General features: G+C 42.4%; 2 protein-coding genes across 4 annotated transcripts in view; one reads left to right on the forward strand and one right to left on the reverse strand.

Annotated features, from left to right (window-relative positions):
• gtf2h2 (general transcription factor IIH, polypeptide 2) overlaps positions 1–23182 on the reverse strand; it is a 78564-nt gene extending 55382 nt beyond the window's left edge. For 2 of the 3 annotated variants that reach the window (XM_088374959.1, XM_088374958.1), the window contains exons 1-4: positions 23021–23182; positions 17693–17756; positions 17528–17605; positions 1778–1814 (exon numbers count right to left, since the gene is read on the reverse strand). In XM_088374959.1, coding sequence (XP_088231085.1) covers positions 1778–1814; positions 17528–17605; positions 17693–17748 — 171 coding nt within the window. In that variant the 5' untranslated portion in view covers positions 17749–17756; positions 23021–23182. The remainder of the gene's footprint in view (positions 1–1777; positions 1815–17527; positions 17606–17692; positions 17757–23020) is intronic. The other variant, XM_088374957.1, reaches the window with a different exon arrangement.
• Positions 23183–24600: 1418 nt separating this feature from the next.
• The window catches only part of oclnb (occludin b), a 41740-nt gene continuing 40726 nt past the window's right edge, over positions 24601–25614 (forward strand). The window contains exon 1 of the mRNA XM_088377378.1: positions 24601–24656. The gene's annotated coding sequence lies outside the window, so the exon portion shown is untranslated. The remainder of the gene's footprint in view (positions 24657–25614) is intronic.

Here is a 25614-nt window from a genome sequence, read left to right on the forward strand (position 1 = left end):
CCCCTAACAATGCGACTTATACGTCAGTATGACTTATATACAGTAATCCCTCGCTACATCGCGGTTCAATTATCGCGGCTTCAGTACATCGCAGATTTTTTTCCCCCAAAAAAATTCACAAATTCAAAATAAACCTAAATCAGGGGTGGGCAATTAATTTTTACAAGGGGCCACATGAAAAACCTGAGTTGTGTCAGAGGGCCACACCTAGCTGGTACTGGTAATTAGAAGAATACAATTATTCTGTTTATATTTATATTAAGCTACATAAAATTGTGGTGTATAGGTCAAATAAAAAAACAATCATTAATCAGTACAATTTATTCTTAACTTCTTTAACTTTTCCTCAAATGACAAAGCCACTGCATCTCTGGGTGTGAAGTTTGATAAAAAGTCCTTGTTGGGCTTGCAGTTTTGCTAGCAATGCATCAGCCTCTGTTGCGCGCTGTTTATCAGACAGATGTATTTTTTCTCATGCTTGGTCGTGTAGTGACGACTCAAATTATATTCTTTAAACACAGCGACCTGTGTACCACAAATCAGGCACACGACTTTACCTTTTATTTCTGTAAAGAAATACTTGGCAGTCCATGTCTTGTTGAAAACACGGCACTCCTTGCCAACTTTTCTTTTCTTCGCGTCAGCACACATTTTGAGGGCAGCATTACTTCGCACTGTTCACCTTCACGCACAGCTCACATACACGTACGCTACACGGAAGTACGACGCCTTTCAAAAAGCAAAACAGTTGTATTGCATGACACAGATTTTTTTTTTTCTTAAATTAAGTTGTAATCAAATATAATTTAGGATTGGCCTCATGCGGGCCAGACAGGGACACACAAAGGGCTGGATATGGCCCGCGGGCCGTATTTTGCCCAGGTCTGTTCTAAATTGAGGAATTATGGCACGAAAGTTGCTCACACGCCAGCAGAAGGCAGGGAGTGTCCACACAATTGCAGTATATACACTTGTACCTTTTTATAAAAAAAGTTGTTATAATAATAAGTTCTAAAAACATATTTACAGTATTGTACCTTGTTATAAAAAATTGTCATAATAATGAGTTCTAAAAGCATATTTACAGTATGTACACTTGTACCTTGTTATAAAAAAGTTGTTGTAATTATAAAAGAGTTCTAAAAACATGATAGTATGTATACTTTAGGTACATATACGTACATGTGTCTCACACAACAATGTATGTATGTTTAAAAAAAAGGGTGACACTACTTAGCGGATTTTCACATACCGCGGATGGTCTTGGAACCAATTATCCGCAATAAATGAGGGATTACTGTATGTCTTTTTCTTCTTTATTATACATGTTATGGCCGGTGCGACTTGTACTCCGAAGCAGCTTATAGTCCGGAAAATACGGTAGTTGCACCCTCTACAAATATTGAACAAAATTGTTGAATGGTTCAAAAAAATTTGGAGACATACGGGAATGTAACAGACCATGACCGACAAAAAGTCTCTGCAGCTCTACTTTAAGTGCAAGTAGAAATTACCCATTTTCTATTTCCTTTTAGATTTTTCACTTTTCAGACTTGATAAGAGGATAACAACACCAATTATGTGAAAATATCAGTTTTGTTTCAGAACAAATGCCAACGTAACACCTAATATTAAAAAAAGTGAAGATTCAAATTTGTGAACAACTGTGAAGAAATTCCACAATCTAACATATGATCTAAAAGTAGAAATGAAGAATATTTATTTTAAAGATTCTCATGAACTATAAATATCGGGAAGATGAAAAAGTTCCACTCACCATTCCGAGTCTTATTTGGCCACAGCTTTTTATTATCCTGTGAAGAAAGAAATTAAACACAATTTAAATATGTAAATCATCCATCCTTTGATTTTCTTACACTTATTCAGGATCGGGTCGCAGGGGCAGTAGCTTAAAAAGAGAAGCACAGACTGCCAGTCTTCTCAGTCATTCCATTCAGCTATTCAGAGGGGATGCCAGCAGGGAGTTTGTTTCTGGCATAATTAGTGTGAAGGCGAAGGCCTTCACGCTTATAATATTCTACACCATTGACTTTAATATTGTGTGAAGGCGATGGCCTTCACACATGTTATTCTACACCATTCACTTTATTATTGTGTGAAGGTGATGGCCTTCAGACATATAATATTCTACTTTATTAGTGTGAAGATGAAGACCTTCACACTATTTTTATTCCTGTCCTTCATTATTAGAGTGAAGGTGAAGACCTTCACACTATTGTTATTCCTGTCCTTTATGAACGTATTTTTCTGACTAAAAGTCGCTCCGGAATTTAGGTCGCATTAGCCATAAAATGCACATTAACATGAAAAAAACATATATAAGTCGCACCGGAGTATAAGTCGCATTTTGGGGGAAATTTATTCGACAAAATCAAACACCAATAACAGACATGAACGAGTAACAACAGGCTAAACAATAGGTATGCTAACGTGACATAAACACAAACGAAGAGCTGAGAATGGGCCTGACGTAACATTCAGTTATTCAAATAACTACTGCATATAAACACATTGATCTGTGTCACTCCAATTCATTAAATCCATCGACCGTCCTTTATGTCAACATAACGCTGACGGCGGTTGCACTTCAAAATATTCCACAGGCCCATTTAACGATATATAAATTATATATCAAATAACTATTATATAAGCAATAATGTTATCAAACCATCTGTGTCACTCCAAATCATTAAATCCATCGATCGTCCTTTATGTCAACAATGCCGGCCGGGTGCGGACAGCTGACGGCGCTTGCACTTCAAAATATTCCACAGGCCCATATATCGATGTATAAATTATATATCAAATAACTAATATATAAGCAATAATACTATCAAACCATGTGTTACTCCAAATCATTAAATCCATCGATCAAATTCCTCATCTTTTGTCAACAATGCCGCGCGTGTGCCCTGACGTCAGCCTCGTCGTTATTCCACAGATCTAGTATATAACTATATTGTAGCATTAACAAAGTACAAGGAAAGACGTGGGTTTGGCAAACGGCTCTTTATTCAAACAAGAGTTCATAGAGCCAACAACTACTGAACTGCAATGATAACATATACAAATTGTTACACGAAATAAAATATATCAAAAAACTATAACATAAATTGTTCACCGCCACACGGCCCCAAGCACCGGCGTGGACTTCCAAGCGTGTGGGGGCGTGGACTTGCATCCCCGGAGGTGGCCCTTCCAGCCACGGAGGTGGAAGAGAGCTCCATAGAATAGGACCGGTTGTGCGTAAAATCCGAATCCGAATCATTAAATCCTTCAAACTCTTCGTCCTCCGTGTCACTTACAAACAAAGCTGCTAATGATGCTGGTAGTACGTGGGGCCCTTCGTCATCTTCATCCTCCCGTGATCGAATCTTGGTCCTTTATTCACCCCCTTCACCCCCACTTCAACTATGCTTACACATTTCAACCCTTGACCCCCACTTCCAGTGTGACGGCCATCTTGTATTGACCCTGAAGTGCCCCCAACGTACCCAGAATGAACCGGAAGCGCCCCAAATCAAACCAGAAGTGACCCCAAAAAAAACGGAAGTGACCTTTTAAAACCGGAAGTGACCCAATAAACCGGAAGTGACCTCAGCTAAACTGGCGTAAATTAAATCGGAAGTTACCTAATGCAATCCGGAAGTGCCCCATATCAAACTGGAAATGACCCAAATGAACCGGAAGTGACCTTTTCAAACCATAAGTGACCTAAAATAAACCGGAAGTGCCCTAAATTTAACCGGATGTGCCCCAAATAAACTGGAAGTGAACTTAACAAGTGCCCTAAATAACTAAATTTGTTCTGACTTTTACAATTTTCATCCGATTCAACCCGTTTCAACATTTTAACCCCCAAAGTGAACCTCCTGAACACGTATATTTCGTCTGAACCCGTATATTTCGTTTTGTTCAAAATTTTTTCCCTCAATTTTTGTTTTAAATTATTATTCATTCTCTATGGGGATTGAACATTTGCTCTAACTTCTACATTTTTCAACGATTCAACCCGTTCCAACTTTCAACTGTTCATCTTTTGCCTACGTATTCCACAACTTTCAACTTACCAAAATTTCCAAATTTTCAAATTTGAAATTCAACCAAATTCTCCAAAATTTCATTTTTCTACTCTAATTTCTACATTTTTCAACCGATTCAACCCATTCCAATTTTCAACTGTTCATCTTTTGCCTACCTATTCCACAACTTCCCACTTACCAAAAATTCCAAATTTTCAAATTTGAAATTCAACCAAATTCTCCAAAATTTCATTTTCCTACTCTAATTTCTGCATTTCCTGCTTCTTCAGAGGGAGTGAGAGAGCGGAGGCTTTGTGGCCATTTGTCTACCGTCGATCTTCGGACACAAAGTATGGCTGCGGATCATGAGGTTTTGTACGGCTTCGTGCACCAATTGCACCCTTCTCTTAGAGAGGTTGTGCCTGCTAGAGGGACGTGTCCGCCAGCTAGAGCAGAATAGTGTGATAACAGTAGATGTGACGGACACAGACGCGGACTGTAGCCCGCTAGCCCAGTTAGCATTAGCCCCAAGCGGCTTGCTAATTGCGATGAGCCAGGTAAGACGCATAGCCGTCCAAAGTCATCTCGGTCTGCTGGCCCTCGCATTTGGTCATAGGTGACTCCATTACCCGAAATATTACGCTTAAAAATCCAGCCACGGTAATGTGTAATCCTGGGGGCAGAGCACCCGACATAGAAGCTAATCTTAGGGAGCTGACTCACAATAGGCCTAGTCAACAGCGTAGTTCCAACAACACTAGCTACTCGGACATAGTGAAACACGTCGGCGCCAATAATGTTAGGATGAGACAATCAGAGATCACAAAGAAAAACATAGCGAGGACTTGTGATCTCGCCAGAAAGATAGTCGGCATCGAGTATTTGTCTCTGGCCCCCTGCCTGGGAGAGGCACTGATGAGAGGTTTAGTAGATTAGTCTCCCTTAATCGATGGATGGCTGGTTTCTGTAAAAAGCAGGGACTATATTTTATAGATAACTGGTCCTCCTTCCGGGGCCGCCCTGACCTGCTGAGGAAGGAAGGCCTAACCGTGAAGGCGCCTTCACTCTTTCTAGGAATATAGATTACTGTTTGAGCCACTCATGAGAGGTAACTTTAGAGCAGGCCGGGACACAGGTGATTAGACCACCTGTTAGGATGGGTTTGGAGTCTGTTAAGTTAAAGTTAACTAGCGCTAGGATAGACTTCCAGCATGCACATAGCTCCTTGTGTAGACTAGAGCGCCACAGTTTGAATAGTGCTACAGTACACGTGAACACACTTTCTACTGAGGTAGTAGACAAATCCAATCACTCCACCCGAACGGTATGGCTGATGAAACGGTGCCTGTTTCAGATCATTTTACATGTGTAACAAATATTTATTCTTAATCTATTCAAATTCCCACGATCGTATCGTCCCACTGCGCTAATAATTATTTGAGAGGTGATGTCAGGCCAAGAGAACACAATCTTACTCGCATTTCGTTTAAAAATCCTTCGATTGATACGAACCCTGATCGACCGATTACACTTAAACTCGGTTTTATGAATATTAGATCGCTTCATGCGAAAGCAGTTCTTGTAAATGACCTCATCACGGAAGATAATCTAAAAGTTTTTGGTCTTTGCGAGACCTGGTTAAAACCTAATGAACTGTTGCCGCTTAACGAGGCCTCGCCTCCAAATATTGTGAGCTCGCATGTGGCGCGTCCTCGAAAAAAGGTTGGGGGTGTCGCCCTCATCTCAAATTCTGAGCTTAGATTTAGGCCTCGTTCGATTAACGTATTTAAAACATTTGAAGTTCTCATTGTCTGATCCACCGCTTCACCGTCATTTTATCTTGCTGCTATTTACCGTCCACCCAGGGCTTATTCTGGCTTCCTGCATGAATTTTCAGAATTTGTGGCTGAACTAGTGACAAATGCAAATAATATAATAATCATGGGCGATTTCAATATCCACATGAATTTACCGTCAGATCCACTTACTTCGGCGTTTCAGACTTTAACTGATATGTTTGATTTTACGCAAGCCGTACAGGCAGCAACGCATGAGAATGGAAATACTTTAGATCTGTTATTATCCCAAGGACTTGCAACCTCAAATATAACAGTACTGCCATACACTACTGTTATGTCTGGTCATTACTTAATAAAATTTGAAATTTCAGTTCTTTGTCAAACACAAGAGTGCAATCAGAATTACAGCAGCCGTAATATTAACTCCGTAACTGCGACTGCGCTATCCGAGTTACTGTTGCCGGCAACTGCCATATTTACCACATATATCGGCTCTATTGATAATCTTACAAATGAATTCAATGCAACATTGTTAAATGCCATCGACTCTGTGGCGCCGCTACGTTTGAAAACTCGCCATAGATTGCCTACTCCGTGGTTCACAGATGAAACACGTACGCTTAAGCAATTATGTAGAAAGCAGGAACGCAGATGGCGTTTAACCAAACTTGAGGTTTTCAATCAGGCATGGCATGACAGCCTCCTGAAATATAAAGATCCGCTTATTTTTAGCAAAAACCTCGTCATTAATCTCAATAAAAACCATCCTAAATACCTATTTGATACAGTGGCAAAGCCACTAGCGGAGTTTGTGATCAAGTGCCGTCCTTTTTACCTGCCGAGGGAATTTACTGCGACCCTGCTAGTCGCGGTGTATATCCCGCCTTCCAACATCGAAGGCGACAGGATCGCGGCGCTTGGTGAACTGTACCAGGCTGTCAGTGAACAACAGACAGCGCACCCTGACGGTTTCACCATCTTCGCTGGAGACTTTAATCATGCCAACCTGAAGTCTGTTTTCCTGAGGCTTCACCAGCATGATACTTTTCCGACACGTGGAGACAGCTTCCTGGACCTGGTCTACTCTGCGCATAAAGGAGCTTTCAAAGCCACCCCCCTCCCCCATATTGGGCTTTCTGACCATCTCACCGTTTTGCTTTAGCCCGCATACAGACAATTGGTAAGGGCATCCAGGCCGGTTCGGAAGCGGGTTCGGGTGTGGCCTGAGGGTGCCTCCGATGCCCTTCGTGACTGCTTTGGTACTACTGACTGGGACATGTTTAGGCGGGCGGCCACCTACAACGATCGGACGGACATAGAGGAGTATGCTGACTCTGTTTCCTCTTACGTCGTGAAGTGCATCGATGATGTGACTCGCTCAAAATCCGTCGTCACTCTAGCAAACTGGAAGCCGTGGCTGACAGGGGCTGTCCTCAGACTGCTGAGGGCCAGGGTCAAAGCTTTCAGAGCGGGTCATGAGGCTGGCTTGAGGACAGCGAGGGCAGACCTGTCCCGGGGCATCAAAGAAGCGAAAAAGGCGTTCTCTTGCAAGGTCTCCACCCACTTCAAGGCCAGCAAGGACGCACGGAGCCTTTGGCAGGGCATTCAGACCATCATGGACTACAAGCCCGCGCCGTGGAGCTGTGGGGGCGACGTCCGTCTGCTGAACGATCTTAACCGCTTCTTTGCTCGCTTCGACGCCCAGAACAGCACTTGCCCGCTGAAGACCTCTCCCCCCCACACGAGCAGCCCCTGTGCCTCTCTGCCGACGGGGTGAGGAGGGCGCTTGCCGCTATTGACACCCGTAAGGCGGCGGGCCCTGACAACATCCCGGGTCGTGCACTGAAAGACTGTGCTGGCAAGCTGCCGGGTGTCTTCACGGCCATCTTTAACGTTTCCCTGCAGGAGGCCATCGTCCCTTCGTGTTTCAAGGCTGCCACCATCGTTCCTGTGCCGAAGAAACCTGCACTGTCCTGCTTCAATGACTACCACCCCGTGGCCCTGACGCCCATCATCATGAAGCGCTTTGAGTGGCTTGTCATGGAGTACATCAAATCTGTTCTCCCCCCCCACCATTGACCCTTTCCAGTTTGCGTACCGTGCTAAACGGTCCTCTGAGGATGCCATCTGCTCTGCCCTCCACTCGGCCCTCACCCACCTGGAGAGAAAGGACTCATATGTGAGGTTGCTGTTTGTGGACTTCAGCTCTGCCTTCAACACCATTGTGCCGCAGCGACTCATCTGCAAACTCGACGAGCTGGGCCTCAGTACCTCCCTCTGCAACTGGCTACTGGACTTCCTCGTCAGAGGCTTCAGGTGGTGCGTGTTGGTGACAAAATCTCCGCCAGCATCACGCTGAGCACAGGGGCCTCCCAGGGCTGCGTGCTCAGTCCACTGCTCTTCACCCTGCTGACGCATGACTGCACTGCGACCTACAGCGACAACCGCATAGTGAAGTTTGCTGACGACACGACTCTGGTGGGTCTCATCACGGGGGGCGACAAGACTCGGTACAGGTCGGAGGTTGACCTTCTGACCACGTGGTGCAGGGACAACAACCTCCTGCTGAACGTCAACAAGACCAAGGAAATCGTTGTTGACTTCCAGAAGGGTCAAGCAAAACACCAGCCGCTGATCATCGACAGTGCTGTGGTGGAGAGGGTGAGCAGCACCAAGTTCCTGGGGGTGCACATCAGTGAGGACCTCTCCTGGTCGGCAAACACCGCGTCACTGGCAAAGAAAGCTCAGCGCCGCCTGTACTTCCTGCGGAAACTCAGGCGTGCTTGTGCTCCTCAGGCGGTCCTGTCTACATTCTACCGTGGCACTATTGAGAGCGTCCTCTCCAGTTGCATCGCTGTCTGGGGTGGTAGTTGCACTGACCAGAACTTGAAGGCCCTGCAGCGCATAGTGAATACGGCTAGTAAGATTATTGGTGCTTCGCTCCCCTCCCTGAAGGACATTTACACCTCCCATCTCACCCGCAAGGCAACCGACATTGTGAGTGATCTGAGTCACCCAGCTCAGACTTTGTTTACCTTCTGCCCTCTGGGAAGAGGTACCGGAGCCTGCGCTCCCGCACCACCAGACTCGCCAACAGCTTCATTCTCCAGGCTGTTAGGACCCTGAACTCGCTACCCCCTTCTACGTAGCGTGCTGCACTTTTGCGCCATTCTCTGGAATGTCTGCTGTACACTCACTTGCTCCTTTTTGTTCCTCTTATTTATTTGTTATGTTATTTATTCATTATTTATTCAGCACGCTGTTGTTTACTTGATTGTCTATTGTGTGCCATGTCTTGTCACCGTGGGATAGCGGGGAACAAATTTTCGGTTTCTTTGTGTGTCTTTGGCATGTGAAGAAATTGACAATAAAGCTGACTTTGACTTTGACTTTGACTACGCCAGCTGACCCCCCGATAGCTCCTTCCACTCAGCTGACGAGTTCATGAAATTTTTTGCTCGAAAGATTGAATCCATTAGGGATGAGATCAAGAATACCATTCGAATCGCTCAGTCGAGACCGCCGATTACCGGCGCTGATGATCGTGCAATAACCCTCTCAAATTTTAAAAGCGTGTCCCTTGAAAGGCTTACACAATTGGTTAGTGTGGCTAAACAAACAACATGTTTACTCGACCCGCTTCCAGCCAAACTACTTAAAGAATTATTTCAAATTTTAGGACTGTCCGTCTTAAATATAGTCTGTCTGTCTCCTCTGGGATAGTGCCAACAGCCTTTAAAACCGCTATCATTAAACCGTTACTTAAGCGACCAAATCTTGACCCGGACTGTCTCAGTTATTATAAGCCAATTTCAAACCTCCCATTCATAGCAAAACGTCTTGAAAAAGTAGTAGCGCAGCAGCTTATTGATTACATGGTCGCCAATAATCGATATGAATCTTTTCAGTCTGGTTTTAGAGCTAATCATTCCACTGCGACAGCACTTGCTGACTAATGATCTCCTCATAGCTATGGATTCAAACAATTCATCTGTATTGTTACTACTCGATCTTAGTGCTGCCTTCGACGCTGCCTTCAATATTTTATTAGAGCGTCTTAAAAGTTGTGTTGGTATTTCAGGGTCAGCACTAGGCTGGTTCTATTCCTATCTATCAGACAGGACGCACCGAGTGGTTCATGGCAATACGTCCTCTGAACTCTATAATGTTACGTGTGGTGTCCTACAGGGATCGGTACTCGGACCATTTCTATTTAATATTTATATGATTCCGCTTGGGGACATAATACATAAATATAATGTTAGTTTTCAATGTTACTATATATGCCATTATCGATGACAGATCCGCGGGACTGTTGTAATCTTGAGCCGTGCCTTGCGGAGATCAAGGAATGGATGTCTCAACTTCCTTCGTCTTAACCCAGATACAACTAAGATGTTGATAATTGGTCCAAGTCGTTATCAACACTTATTTAAGGAAACCACTATAACTATAGATAACCGTACTATCACTCAGAGCGATACTGTAACTAATCTCGGGTTAATATTTGACCAAACGCTCTCCTTTCAAAAACACATTAAGAATATAACCAGGATTGCGTTTTTTCACCTTCGTAATGTTGCTAAGATTCGTCCGATCCTCTCGACCGGTGATGTGGAAACTATTATACATGCGTTCATCACGTCGCGCCTGGACTACTGTAATGCATTATTCTCTGGTCTTCCTAAGTCCAGGATCAAAAGTCTACAGTTAGTACAAAATGCTGCTGCAAGGCTGCTCTCACGGACAAGAAAATTTGATCACATTACCCCAATATTAGCCAACTTACATTGACTCCCTGTCCATTTAAGATGAAACTTCAAGGTTCTTCTATTAACCTATAAATCACTGCATGGCTTAGCGCCTTCATATCTCGTCGACCTAGTCGTTCCTTATGTTCCGTCTCGTAACCTTCGTTCGCAAAACGCGAGTCTTTTAGTGACACTGAGGTCCAAGAAAATGTCTGCAGGGTTTAGAGCATTTTCTGTTCGGGCTCCAGAGCTTTGGAATGCCCTACCAATGAATATTGGAACTGCTACCTCACTAGAAACATTTAAGACACGTTTAAAGACACATTTCTATGATATGGCCTTCAATTAACCTGTAGTGGCCGATTCGGCTGGAGTTTGTTTTCGCTCCCTTTCCCCATCCCCTCTCCCCATCCCCTCTCCCCCCACCCCTCCCTGGCTGGGGAGGTGGTTAGGTGACACCCAAGCTGACAGCGGCTATCTGGATTCTCGTAGACCACTTCAGGATGAGGGAACTGCAGCTTACCCTCCTCGAAGACACTGCCAGGACAATCGAGGGCACCTCCGGCAGCTCTTCGCTTTGACTTAGACATCCAATTTTTCATTGATTTTCATATTATGTATTATTTGTGCCCTCTCTGCATCCATTGCAGCCTGGTGATCCTGAAAGGGGGATCCTTCCATCTGTGGTCCCTTCTCAAGGTTTCTCATTTTCCCCTGGAAGGGTTTTTTTTAGTTTTTCCCTGCCCTTTTGGGAGCTTAAGATCAGTGGATGCTTTGAGAAAAATTGTCAAATATTTTGTCTATGCGAAGCCCTTTGAGACTGCTTGTGATTTAGGGCTATACAAATAAACTTGACTTGACATTTTTCAACCGATTCAACCCATTCCAAATTTCAACTGTTCATCTTTTGCCTACCTGTTCCACAACTTCCCACTTACCAAAAATTCCAAATTTTCAAATTTGAAATTCAACCAAATTCTCAAAAATTTCATTTTTCTACTCTAATTTCTCCATTTTTCAACCCATTCCAACTTTCAATTTTTCATCTCTTGCCTACCTATTCCACAACTTCCCATTTACCAAAAATTCCAAATTTTCAAATTTGATATTCAACCAAATTCTCCCAAATTAAATTTTTCTACTCTAATTTCTGCATTTCTCTACCGATTAAACCCATTCCAACTTTCAACTCTTCATCTTTTGTCTACCTATTCCACAACTTCTCATTTACCGAAAATTCCAAACTTTCAAATTTGAAATTCAACCAAATTCTCAAAAATTTCATTTTTCTACTCTAATTCCTATATTTTTCAACCGATTCAACCCATTCCAACTTAATTCACTTTGTTCACCTCATGCTTACCATATTCACCCCCTTCACCCCCACTTCCACTATGCTTACACAATTCAACTCTTGAACCCCACTTCCAGTGTGGTGGCCATCTTGGATTGACCCTGAAGTGCCCCAATGAACTCTGAATGAACTGGAAGTGCTCCAAATCAAACCGGAAGTGACCCCAAATAACCCGGAAGTGACCTCAGGTAAACCGAAGGTGAGCCCAAATACACCGGAAGTGACCTCAAGTAAACCGGAAGTGCCCCTAATCAAACCAGAAGTGACCCAAATAAACCAGAAGTGACCTCCGCTAAACCGGAAGTGCCCTAAATAAACCAGAAGTGACCTTATTTCAACAAAAAGTGCCCTAAATGAAACCAGAAGTGACCTAAATTTAACATTTGTTTTAATATTTACAATTTTTGTCCGATTCAACCCGTTTGAACTTTTGAACTCCAAAGTGAACCTCTTGAACCTGTAGTTTTTGTTTTGTTCCAAATTTTCAAAATTTTGGGCGCAATTTTTATTTAAATTTCCATTCATTCTCTATAAGGCAATCATCATTTACTCAAACATCTACATTTTTTAACCGATTCAACCCGTTCCAAGTTTCAACTGTTCATCTTTTTCCTACCTATTCCACAACTTTCCACTTACCAAAAGTTCAAAATTTTCAATTTTGAAATTTACGCCAAATTCAAATTTCTACATTTAAAGTTAAAGTCCCAATGATCATCGTCACACACACATCTGGGTGTGGTGAAATTTGTCCTCTGCATTTAACCCATCCCCATGTGATTTTGATCCATCCCCTGGGGGAGAAGGGAGCAGTGAGCAGCAGTGGTGCCGTGCTCGGGAATCATTTGGTGATCTAACCCCCCAATTCCAACCCTTAATGCTGAGTGCCAAGCAGGGAAGCAATGGGTCCCACTTTTATAGTCTTTGGTATGACCCGGCCGGGGTTTGAACCCACAACCTTCCAGTCTCACTCTCCTCCTAGGCCACTGATCTTTTGCAACCAATTTAACCCGTTCCAACTTTCAACTCTTCATCATTTTCCTACCTATTCTACAACTTCCCACTTACCAAAAATGACAAATTTTCAATTTTGAAATTCACCACAAATTCTACAAAATTGTGTTTTACACTTCTATTTTCTACATTTCTCAAAAGCAATTCAACTCATTTCAACATCATTCGGCAGCATTCCCCAAGAAGTTATTCATAGTCTTCGCCTTCACACGCAATTTCTCCAGAAATTGCATTTTCTAGTTATTATATTATTTTCTCCTCACTTGTCTGTCCTGCTACTCCTTCCACATAGTAATGCAACCAATTCACTCCATTCCACTAAATGTTGAACAGAGGCTGTGATGTACCGAAGTCAAACTCCTTGTTTGGCACGCTCAAACATGGCGAATAAAAACTCTTGAATCTTGAATCTTTTGAGGTATTCCAAATATTCACGAGATGAGCGCTTGCATTTTTCTCATTCCACAAATATTCCGTTTTCGCAAAATTCGCAAATTTATGGCAAATTTTTCCCCATTTATTCTTAATGGCACATTCAAAATTTCACATTTGTTTACCGCGGTTTGTTTATCGCGGCTTCACTGTATCGCGGATTTTTTCCAGCCAAAAGAAAAAAAAAAGTTGTTATAATAAGATTTCTAAAAACATATTTCCAGTGTTGTACTTCGTTATAAAAGAAGTTTTTATAATAAAAGACTTCTGAAAACATATTTACAGTATTGTACCTTGTTATAGTTGTAGTTAGTTATAAGTTGTTATAATAATAAAAGATGCCTAACATCATATTTACAGAATGTATACTTTAGCTACATCTACATATACATCTCCAAAATGCGCATAGCGCTGCTATGGTAACTTGTGACCACTAGAGGTCCCTGTTTAACCAAGGTTAACAACAGAACGTCACATCTACAGTATCTCACAAAAGTGAGTACACCCCTCTCATTTCTGCATTGTTTTAATTATATCTTGTCATGGGACAATACTGAATAAATTACACTTTGATCTAATGTTAAATAGTCACTGTAGAGCTTGGATAGCAAAGTAAATTTATTGTTACTTCAATGTAACTCAAAATACAACAATGAATGTGTAAAATGCTGGCAACAAGAGTACACCCTAACTGAAAATCTCAAAATTGGACCCAAATGTCAATATTTTGTGTGGCCACCATTATTTTCCAGCACCGCCGTAACCCTTTTAGGCATGGAGTTCACCAGAGCTTCACAAGTCGCCGCTGGAATCCTCTTCCATGATGACATCACGGATGTTGGCGACCTTGCGCACCTCCACCTTCCGTTTGAGGATGCCCCACAGATGTTTAGGTCTGGGGAGATGCTTGGCCAGTCCATCACCTTTACCCTCAGCTTCTTTAGGAAGGCAGTGGTCGTCTTGGAGGTGTGTTTGGGGTCGTTGTTTTTTCCTAGTTCGGGTGGGGGGGCGACTTATACTGAGGAGCGACTTATATGTGAATTTTTTCACGTGAAACCGCGATAAACGAACCGGGTGGCTTTCCGGGGACGGTGGATGGGGCTCGGAGATGGCTTTTACGCACGCCCGGTCCTATTCTATGGAGCTCTCTTCCACCTCCGTGGCTGGAAATCGGGGGTCAGCGCTCGGCAGCTGGTTGTCCGAGGACGGTGGATGGGGGTCGGACACTGCTCCTACGCACGCCCGGTCCTACTCTACGGAGGTCCCAGTCACCTTCGCGGCTGGAAGTGCCACCTCCGGGGATGGAAGTCCACACCGCCATACGCCTGGAAGTCGACGCCGGTGCTTGGGGCCGTGTGGCGGTGAACTATTTATGTTATAGTTATTTGATATATTTTATTTTGGGTAGCAACTTGTATGGAGGATATGCACGTGACATCAGAGACCGGCCGACGGTTGGTTTGGGTGGCAAAAAGCGGCAGACGCGAATAGGTCCAAGGCTGGTACTGGAGCATTTTTTTAGCAGTTTATCGGTTGCAGATCGTGGCGGAGGTGTTACGTAGGCAACTTAAACCACTGTGAAGAGTTGTTGTGCCATAGCGTGTGCTTATCGCTTCCAAAAAAGCGATACCAAAAAGTTATATCGGTTCCCTGCGGACCAGACCAGAAAGGATAGCTGGGTGGCGGCGCTTCGTAGGGCGGAACATGGCCGCAACAGCTCCAAGCTTTGGAAGCCAACTATCCATTCTTACATCTGCTCAGATCACTTAGTAGGAAGTACGTAATTTTGTTTTATTGACGTCAACATTCATCTGTGAGGTATACTGGATGTAGTGCTATAAGGTACACATCCACCATCAGAGGACGCTGGCATGAGTGCCTCTCATAACATTTGAAATGTACTCTTTTTATTTATTTTAATGTATGTGATGTTTGTTTTTTACCCTGTTGGCCAAGAGCCTGTAATAAAATTTATTATTATTGCTCGGATATTCCTTTTTTCTTGCTGCTACTCGGCCATGACCTAAGGAATGCATATTTACACAGCTTCATTACAGTATGTTTGTCCAATTGCTAGTTTCTAATAATTACATTGTTCACATATCTACAATTAAAATACACTATTATATTATGTGCTGCCATGGCTGGCATCTTCTCCGTTTCGCTCCACTGGCTGTGACTCAACGGAATGGACATAAACAGCAGTCAGGTAACGGTATCGTCGCAAACTCTTGTAGGCTCTGAGGTCTTCCTTGGTATATGGACTTGAACAATCTATTAAATAGTTGTAAATGTCAGGATATGTTACTGGCGGAAAAGTCGCCTTATCAGAGGACCAAAAGCTTGCTGTCCCTGCTCCTGCTACGCTTGAGCTGGTGGCGTTCTTGGTTTCCACAGCGGATCAACACGAATGTTACGTATATTTTTTCAACTTTTCAATGTATCGGTTGCAGCCTTCTTGGTCCAACTGGATGAAATAATCACTCACAACACCCACCCAGGCCGCCATCCTCACGAGTCTAGTGGCAGCGGACGAGGCTTTTTGCCACCCAAACAATAATGGCCGCCCCGATCTGTGACGTCAGTGCAAATCCTCCATATGTTTTTATCGTTACAGTTCAGTAGTTGTTGGCTCGTTGAACTCTTGTTTTGTTAAATAAAGAGCCGTTTACAAACCCACGTCTTTCTTGGTACTTTGTTAACACTACAATATACTTATATACTAGATCTGTGGAATAACGACGAGGCTGACGTCAGCGGCGCACGCGCGGCGTTGTTGACAATGGACAAGGAATTTGATCGATGGATTTAATGATTTGGAGTGACACATGGTTTGATAATATTGTTGTTTATATGATAGTTATTTGATATATACTTTATATATCGTTATATGGGTCTGTGGAATATTTAGAACTGCAACTCACGACGAGTCCGACGTCAGCGGCGCGGCGCATACACGGCATCGTTTATATAAAGGAGGATCAATGAATTTACTGAATTGGAGTTACACAGATGGTTTTATAAACGTGTTATTTAGGTAATAGTTATTTGAATAACTCTGAATGTTACGTCAGGCCCGTTCTCAGCTCTTCGTTTGTGTTTATGTCCCGTTAGCATACCTATTGTTTAGCCTGTTGTTGCTCTTTCATGTCTGTTCTTGGTGTTGGATTTTGTCTAATAAATTTCCCCCAAAATGCGACTCATACTCCGGAGCGACTTATTTATGTTTTTTTTCACTTTATTGTGCATTTTATGGCTAATGCGACGTATATTCCGGAGCGACTTTTAGTCCAAAAAATACGGTACTGTACTATTTTACTGTAGTTCCAACTAGAATATACTAACGTGTCATTGGACGTCAATGTGCTGAAATAGTGACTAGCCCCATCTATGTTACTTGGTAAAAAGGTGTTTTACTTTTTTTTTTTTTTAATCCTATGTTTGTTAGAAATACATCATTTTATAAAACTTGCACCACAGCTAAAATAGGTGTGGTGATGACTTGTTGGCTCGCATTAGCTTCAAACAACACTCTGGTGCATGATCCCTTTCTCCTCCTACCATGATGCGAAGCATAATGTTTTCTTACATATGCATTCTTGGCCACGCATTACCAACGGGTATAGGCAGAGGCACAAAAGGCAGAGAGTACACACTTGAGTTAAGTTGTACAAATCTAAACATGAGAGACTCGGGGAGGACCTGAGTAACAAAGCACAACAAGGAAGTGATGAACCGCTGCACTCACGGTGCTCACAGTTGACAGTGATGTGGTAATTCTGCTTTGCATCACTTTCACCCAAAAAATCTAAATTGAGCATTAAGGCCTGCAGTCTGAACATAGCCTAAATGTGCGTGCTGTTACCCAGTTAAACAGTTTTTGATCCTCCCAAAACAGCAGCGAAGAACTGTATTTTAGAGATGACGAAAGAGCAATTTCACTAAGCCGGCTTGAAATATTAACGGACAAACTGACAGGCCAGCAGATGGCGACTGAATAATGACAGACAGGTGAAATTTACTGACACACCTACAACTGTGTTTTATTCTAAACTTCGATGAGGAATGTTAAAATAAATTAAATTTTGAAAATGTTATGAATATTTGGTGGACGATTAGCATTCAAAAACATACCTGTCCCTTTTGGACTGAAAAAGGATCTCCTCAACTGTGGCCTTGAGTGATCCTGATTCATCCTCCTTCAAAATTTCCCTGTTTTAAATAAAAAAAAAAAAAAAAAGAAGCAAAAACATTAAGAAAGAAGCATGTTTTAAAATGGTCTTATAGTGCACGTCTTACCATGTCCTTTCATAGCCACCTTCCCAGCGTTTAGTTCTCTCTGGTTCTTCATCCATTATGACTCCTACAAAAAACAAAGCGGTTGCAGGTATGAAAGTCATACTTTTCCTGAAGAATTATGTTTACTGTGTATAGTTGTGGGTATACAGGACTGTCTCAGAAAATTAGAATATTGTGATAAAGTTCTTTATTTGCTGTAGTGCAATTAAATAAATCAAAAATGTCATACATTTTGGATTCATTGCAAACCAACTGAAATATTGCAAGCCTTTTATTATTTTAATATTGCTGATTATGGCTTACAGCTTAAGAAAATGCGATTATCCTATCAAAATATTAGAATATTTCCTCAGACCATGTTAAAAAAAAAAAAAAAAGATTTAAAACAGCAAAACAAAAATCAAACATTTGAAAATATCCATTAATGCACTCAGTACTTGGTTGGGAATCCTTTGAATATTGTGATAAAGTTCTTTATTTTCTGTAATGCAATTAAAAAAATGTCATACTTTCTGGATTCATTGCAAATCAACTGAAATATTGCAAGCCTTTTAAGAAAACTCAAATATCCTATCCCAAAATATTTAAATATTTCCTCAGATCAAGTAAAAAAAAAAAGATTTATAACAGCAAAACAAAATCAAACATTTGAAAATGTCCATTAATGCACTCAGTACTTGATTGGTAATCCTTTTGCATGGATTACTGCAACCAATGCGGCGTCGCATGGAGGCAATCAGCCTGTGGCATTGCTGAGGTGTTATGGATGCCCAGGATGCTTCAATAGCGGCCTTTAGCTCATTTGCCTTGTTGGGTCTGGTGTCTTTCAGCTTCTTCTTCACAATACCCCACACATTCTCTAATGGGGTTCAGGTCAGGGGAATTGGCAGGCCAATTCATTACAAACCAACTGAAATATTGCAAGCCTTTTATTATTTTAATATTGCTGATTATGGTAGTGAAAGAATGGGGTCAAAATACAAAAAGTCCTGCCTAGCTACAAAAACAGATGTGCTCAAACCTCATTGAATAAAGAACATAAGCAGACAAGTATATTCACATATTAAATAAATAAAAGAAACATTTACACCATGAGAAAGGTTTTTATAACTTTATGATCTGATCTATATATTTCGGAGCACTTTGAAATAACAAATGTTGTTTGATATATTGCCTGAATAGCTTAATGACCCTTAAAGAACTGTTTAATACATGCCTGATGATTTTCTAAATCACGGACACTGCCAAAGTCGTCTAAAAATGTTCAGTACTTGATTGTATCTTATGTTTTGACTAATGCTAGACACCAGTTTTCAATTACTACTGAACGTTCTGGACAGAGGGAAATATTTTGCCTAACAAAGAAAAGATATGGTTGAAAGCATGATTAAACTAAGAATATGATGACGTAAGCAAGTACATGGAGATCAAAAGAACAAACAAACAAAAACATGTTGAGTACAAACTTTACATAGTCAGGGAACATTAATAAATACGTAGATGATGTCAGCCAAAAACTCACATAATCCCGTACAAAATGACAAAATTGAAAGAATGATGAATAGATGAGGTGGAACAGTGTATGTGCAAGAATGGAGGAGAATGTTTGCAGGAAGGTCACTTGGAGATAAAACCAGCAGGTGCCAGAGGTAGACAGCCCAGCCAAAGATGATCATCAAGGCTGAAGGACGGAAAGGAAAACAACAGACCCCACACATCGAATCGCCCATAATCAGCACCCAACCCCACGGAACCAGCTCTCACCGAACCAGCACCCACTCCCATGGAATCAGACTCTCCTGCGAACCTGCCCCGCCCCAAAGACTCATCACCCATCAAACTCGGCCCACACTGGCCGACTGAATATAAGCTGACCAAAGAACCTTGAACGTTGCCTTTTCTAAATGGACACTTTCCGCTCTTGAAGGGCCCAGCGCTGTATTGTACTTTCCTGAAGACAGAGCTTTCTGAACAAGAATTGTGATTGAACTCAACCAAGCTGTGTAAGCCTAATTTTTGCTTCAGTGTCTTAACATTTTCCTAAATCTGAAGAAATCAAACGAGCACGCAGTGAGTAAATTGGATAACAGGTGATTGGCAATGGCTTTTGCCGTGAGGCGCAGATAGCGCGCTCCCTAAATTGTGGACAAAATCCAACAGTATACAATTAAAAAAACTCAAATATCCTACCTCAAAATATTAGAATATCATGAGAAAGTATACTAGTAGGGTATTCAACTAATCACTTGAATCGTCTATTTAACTCGAAACACCTGCAAGGGTTTCCTGAGCCTTGAAAAACACTCAGTTTGGGTCAGTAAACTAAATCACAAGTATGGGGAAAACTGCTGATTTGTCTGCTGTCCAGAGGATCATCATTGACACCCTCCATCAGGAGCGTAAGACACAAAAAGAAATTCCTCAAAGAGCAAGCTATTCACAGAGTGCAGTTTCAAAGCACAACCACAAAAAGTCTGTTGGAAGGGGGAAATGTGGCAGGAAACACTGCAAAACCAAGAGAGATGACCGCAGCCTTAACAGCATTGTGAAGAAGAGTCGCTTCCATAATTTGGGGGAGCTTCGAAGACAGTGGACTGAAGCTGGAGTCCAGGTATCAAAAGTCAAAGTCAAAGTCAGCTTTATTGTCAATTTCTCCACATGCCAAAGACACACAAAGAAACCGAAATTTCGTTCCCCCCTATCCCACGGTGACAAGACATGGCTCACAACAGACAAACAAGTAAACAAGTACAACAAAAGCGTGCTGAATAAATAATGAATAAATAACACAACAATAAATAAATAAATAAGAGGAGCAGAAAAAAAAGGAGCAAGTGCGCGTACAGCAGACATTCCCGAAAATAGCGCAACAGTGCCGCACGCTACGTAGAAGGGGGTAGCGAGTTCAGGGCCCTAACAGCCTGGAGAAAGAAGCTGTTGGCGAGTCTGGTGGTGCGGGAGCGCAGGCTCCTGTACCTCTTCCCAGAGGGCAGAAGGTCAAACAAAGAGTGAGCCGGGTGACTCACATCTCTGGCAATCGAGGTTGCCTTGCGGGCGAGATGGGAGGTGTAAATGTCCTTCAGGGAGGGGAGCGAAGCACCAATAATCTTACTAGCCGTATTCACTATGCGCTGCAGGGCCTTCAAGTTCTGTTCAGTGCAGTTACCACCCCAGACAGCGATGCAACTGGTGAGGACACTCTCAATGGTGCCACGGTAGAATGTAGACAGGACTGCCTGAGGAGCACATGCACGCCTGAGCTTCCGCAGGAAGTACAGGCGGCGCTGAGCTTTCTTTGCCAGTGACGAGGTGTTTGCGGACCAGGAGAGGTCCTCACTGATGTGCACCCCCAGGAACTTGGTGCAGCTCACCCTCTCCACCACAGCACCGTCGATGATCAGCGGCAGGTGTGTTGTGTGACCCTTCCGGAAGTCAACAATGATTTCCTTGGTCTTATTGACGTTCAGCAGGAGGTTGTTGTCCCTGCACCACGTGGTCAGAAGGTCAACTTCCGACCTGTACCGAGTCTCGTCGCCCTTCGTGTCGTCAGCAAACTTCACTATGCGGTTGTCGCTGTAGGTCGCAGAGCAGTCATGTGTCAGCAGGGTGAAGAGCAATGGACTGAGCACGCAGCCCTGGGGGGCCCCCGTGCTCAGCGTGATGCTGGCGGAGATTTTGTCGCCAACACGCCACTGTTCACAGACGTGTTCGGGAAATGGGCTACAATAGCCGTATTCCCATGGTCAAGCCACTTCTGAACTCAAGACAACGGAAGAAGCGTCTGACCTGGGCTATGGAAAAGAAGCACTGGACAGTTGCAGAGTGCTCCAAAGTCCTCTTTTCAGACGAAAGCAAGTTTTGTATTTCACTTGGAAGTCAAGGCGCCAGAGTCTGGAGAAAGGCTGGAGAGAAGCAAAATCCAAGTTGCTTGAAATCCAGTGTGAAGTTCCCACAGTCAGCGATGGTTTGGGGAGCCATGTCAGCTGCTGGTGTTGGTCCACTGTGTTTCATCAAGTCCAGAGTAAATGCAGCTGTGTACCAAGAGATGTTGGAGCACTACATGCTTCCGTCTGCTGAAAAGCTCTATGGAGATGATGATTTCATTTTCCAGCATGATCTGGCACCTGCCCACAGTGACAAAACCACCAGGTAATGGTGTACTGACCATGGCATTACTGTCCTCGATTGGCCTGCCAATTCCCCTGACCTGAACCCCATAGAGAATGTGTGGGGTATTGTGAAGAAGAAGCTGAAAGACACCAGACCCAACAATGCAAATGAGCTAAAGGCCGCTATTGAAGCATCCTGGGCATCCATAACACCTCAGCAATGCCACAAGCTGATTGCCTCCATGCTACACCGCATTGGTTGTAGTAATCCGTGCAAAAGGATTACCAATCAAGTACTGAGTGCATTAATGGACATTTTCAAATGTTTGATTTTGTTTTGCTGTTATAAATCTTTTTTTTTTACTTGATCTGAGGAAATATTCAAATATTTTGAGATAGGATATTTGAGTTTTCTTAAGCTGTATGCCATAATCAGCAATATTAAAATAATAAAAGGCTTGCAATATTTCAGTTGCAAACTTGTTCAATTGTAAATGTATCTGCGAGTGACTTTTCCACTCTCACCTAGCGAATTAAGTCACACAAAACCATTTCTCAGCTTGAAACAATATGGATTACTCTCCATTGCTGAAAATCATATACAGGGTACATTATTCGAAAACGAAACGAAAATAAAATGAAACGAAAACAAACCACAACAAAATGGAATTTTGCACATTTCGAAAATAAAAAATAACTTTTGTGTTTCTTTAATTTAATTGCTAATTAATTTAATTTGTTAAACCTACAAATGTGTCAGATCATTTTGCCGGACCCTGTACATCTCTGAATATACCATTCAATACTTTCATTCATTACATTCATCTCAATAAATGCAAACTGTTTGATGCAGATTTGTATTAAAATATCTTAGGAAGGTGCATGTGGACCTACCAGTGAGCATTTTTACCATATGTGGGACAAGTTCAAGATCACGTTTCTGTTTGTCTTCAAGTCAACAGTATCAATGGGGCCACACAATAGACTTCAAAAAGTGCAATTCAGTCAGGAGTAAATTATCATTGATGCTAAACTGTAAATTCAAGCCGTAGTGTGCCGCTAATTACCTAGTCAAGTACAAAGTAGGAGTCTGTGGAATCGTTTGTTCAGCTATCATTGGTGTTAAAGCCTAGAATTGAGGGGTCTGAGGATAAATATAGCTCATCTATTATTATATTCAGTTACTTCTGGTGAGGCGGGGAAAAAACAGTGAACATACCTAGAATTCAACAACGCAATGGAAGTATGCATCTGTCCCTGGTACCTTTCTCGAGCGTGTTCGGCAAATTCAACAACGAGTGCTTCATTTCAATAATCCGTGCGAAACGTGAACGGCGAAACAAGATTCCGCTCCTGTGCCTGAACATGCCAACCGCCAGAAACGACAGTAGGAGGTGCTCGACACAAGGATAGGACAGCGCCGTTGAGTCGAGAGATGGAGCTGCTCTAGAAACAGTGCAGCCCACCAGAATCAATCCCGCCCACTTTTCATCAAAGACAGTTCCGCCTATTTATTTATTTATTTATTTATTTATTTATTTATTTATTTATTTATTTATTTATTTATTTATTTATTGGTTTTACACAATCTAGTCGAGCAAATAATGTTTTTGTTTATTTTTATTGAAAATACTTTTAATAATTAAAAAACACACACAAAGGTTAAACTGTTATAAATTGTTTGTATTAAACGCTTTTTTTATTTGTTGGTAATGGGGGAGTATTTAGAATTGCATTTCACGTACAAAATAAGCTTACAAATCATATTAATTTGGTAAATATGGTGATAAATGAAGCAGACAAGTAGTTTTCAAGTTCTGTACATTTTATTGCATTTAGTAGACACGTTACCTGGGCAGGGAAGCATGCGGCCAGGAATTGAGTTCTCCTTTTGCATTTTCTATTTAATTTCTATAACCACACTAGGTCAGATGGACAAAGAGATTTCATGTATAAATAAGCCTTAGAATGTTTATCAAAATTGAATACTCACATCAACGGCAAGATTATTAATGCCGATGTCCCTTCCTCAACAAATATCTAACACAATGTCCTCGCAGGCTATAATCTTTCCTGCCCCATGCCATCTAATATTACATTTTGCATTGCTATTTTGAATGTATAGTTTATTCCTATATTGTCACCATAATACTTCTGCAGCATTGTAATCCCCCATCTTGGGATCAGATACAGTAGGTTAGGTTTCTGAAACACTTTCAGGCTATCAATATTATTAATGAAATAATTTATAATTAATGAACTAATAACTTATAATTTATTATTTTATTTGTATGCATTATTGATTATGTAGTTTGGGGTACCAGTCTTGTTTTTCTAAAATTATTTCTTTGAGAAAGGAAAATTACAAGTTATTTTGTAATTTTGTCTCATGGAATTAAATATCGGCATGGATTATGAGGATATTTATAGACAGACATACAGCCCTATTGAAAAGTACATTGAAGATAAATAAATGAATGTTTAATATAAACATCAATATTGATAACTTTATTTTACATTGATGACATCAGTAAACTAAACTGAACAATAAACAAAAAAATAACATAACTTAAAAAACAATGAGTAAACACTAAATGAAACCAAATGGAGAGGCTACATTGAAACACAGTCATGTTGACTATCAGTGCTACAGAGCCAAGTATTACTGTCAGTGTGCGAGATTGGACAGTACAGCCAAATGCAAAGCGAAGCAGACTTTATTGTGGAGGGGAACGGTGGAGGGCTGAAGCGGGGAACGGGCGAGGCTGCGCTCGTCGGGTGTGGGTAGGGGAAGGAGCTGGCGGCTGGACTTCTCACTAGCGAGTACTGGACGTGGCAGACGGGTGATCTCCGAGGTGAGCAACTGCGGACTGACAAGGTAGCACTGGACAGACAGGAGAAGGACCGAATCGTAAAGAAACGGGGAGTCAAGCTTACGTGGACCGGTGTACACGGAGACATCACGAGACAAACTGACGCGGGCTGTAGCGCTTGCCGCACTAATATAATGCTCCCAATGAGCACGCGACAGGTGAGAATGATCCCGGTGATTGGTGGGGCGTGGCTGGATGACACCGGCGCGTGACAGACAGGGGTCGGGTGGTGATGGAGAAGGTGCTGTCTGTGCTGCTGGTGCAGGTAGAGGTGCTGTCCGTGCTGCGGTTGCAGGTGGCATCTGTTCTACTGGTGCAGGTTGGGGTATTGCCTGTACTGCTGGTGATGGAGGAGGTGCAGTCTGTGATCCTGGTGCTGGTGGAGGTACTGTCTGTGCTGCTGGTAGGAACCGTGCTGCTGGTGAAGGAAGTGCTACCTGTGCTGCTGGTGCAGGTGGAGGTGCTGTCTGTGCTGCTGCTGATGGGGAAGGTGGTGGTCACTTCTTCCTACATTAATATAGATGTTTTGTGAAAGCCATTCTTTAGAGCAGGGGTCCCCAACCCCCGGTCCATGAACCGGTACCGGTCCGTGGGTCACTTGGTACCGGGCCGCCAAGCCGCACAGGAAAAGGAAAACTTTTTTTTAATGTTTTTTTTAATGTTTTTTTTTTAATCGACTATTCATTCTGGTCAAGACGCTCGTCCCGGTCACGTGATATGTTTTCCGAGTCGAGTCTGCAAAAATCAGTAAGAATTTATTTTGAAAAAATATATAAAAATTATTTTAAAAAGTCGCTGTGTCCCTTGACACAAGACGCTCATCTCGGTCACGTGACATGTCACCCCAGTCGAGCCTGCGAGGCAAGCAAAACTGAGCAAGAAACAGGGAAGTTCGGAAAGCTTTGGAAAGGGAAAAAAGCCCAATGAGGAGACTGAAGAA

This window comes from Syngnathus floridae, chromosome 5 (assembly GCF_059516105.1).
Source record: "Syngnathus floridae isolate MCC-2025c chromosome 5, RoL_Sflo_1.0, whole genome shotgun sequence".
In the NCBI taxonomy this organism is placed as follows: domain Eukaryota; kingdom Metazoa; phylum Chordata; class Actinopteri; order Syngnathiformes; family Syngnathidae; genus Syngnathus; species Syngnathus floridae.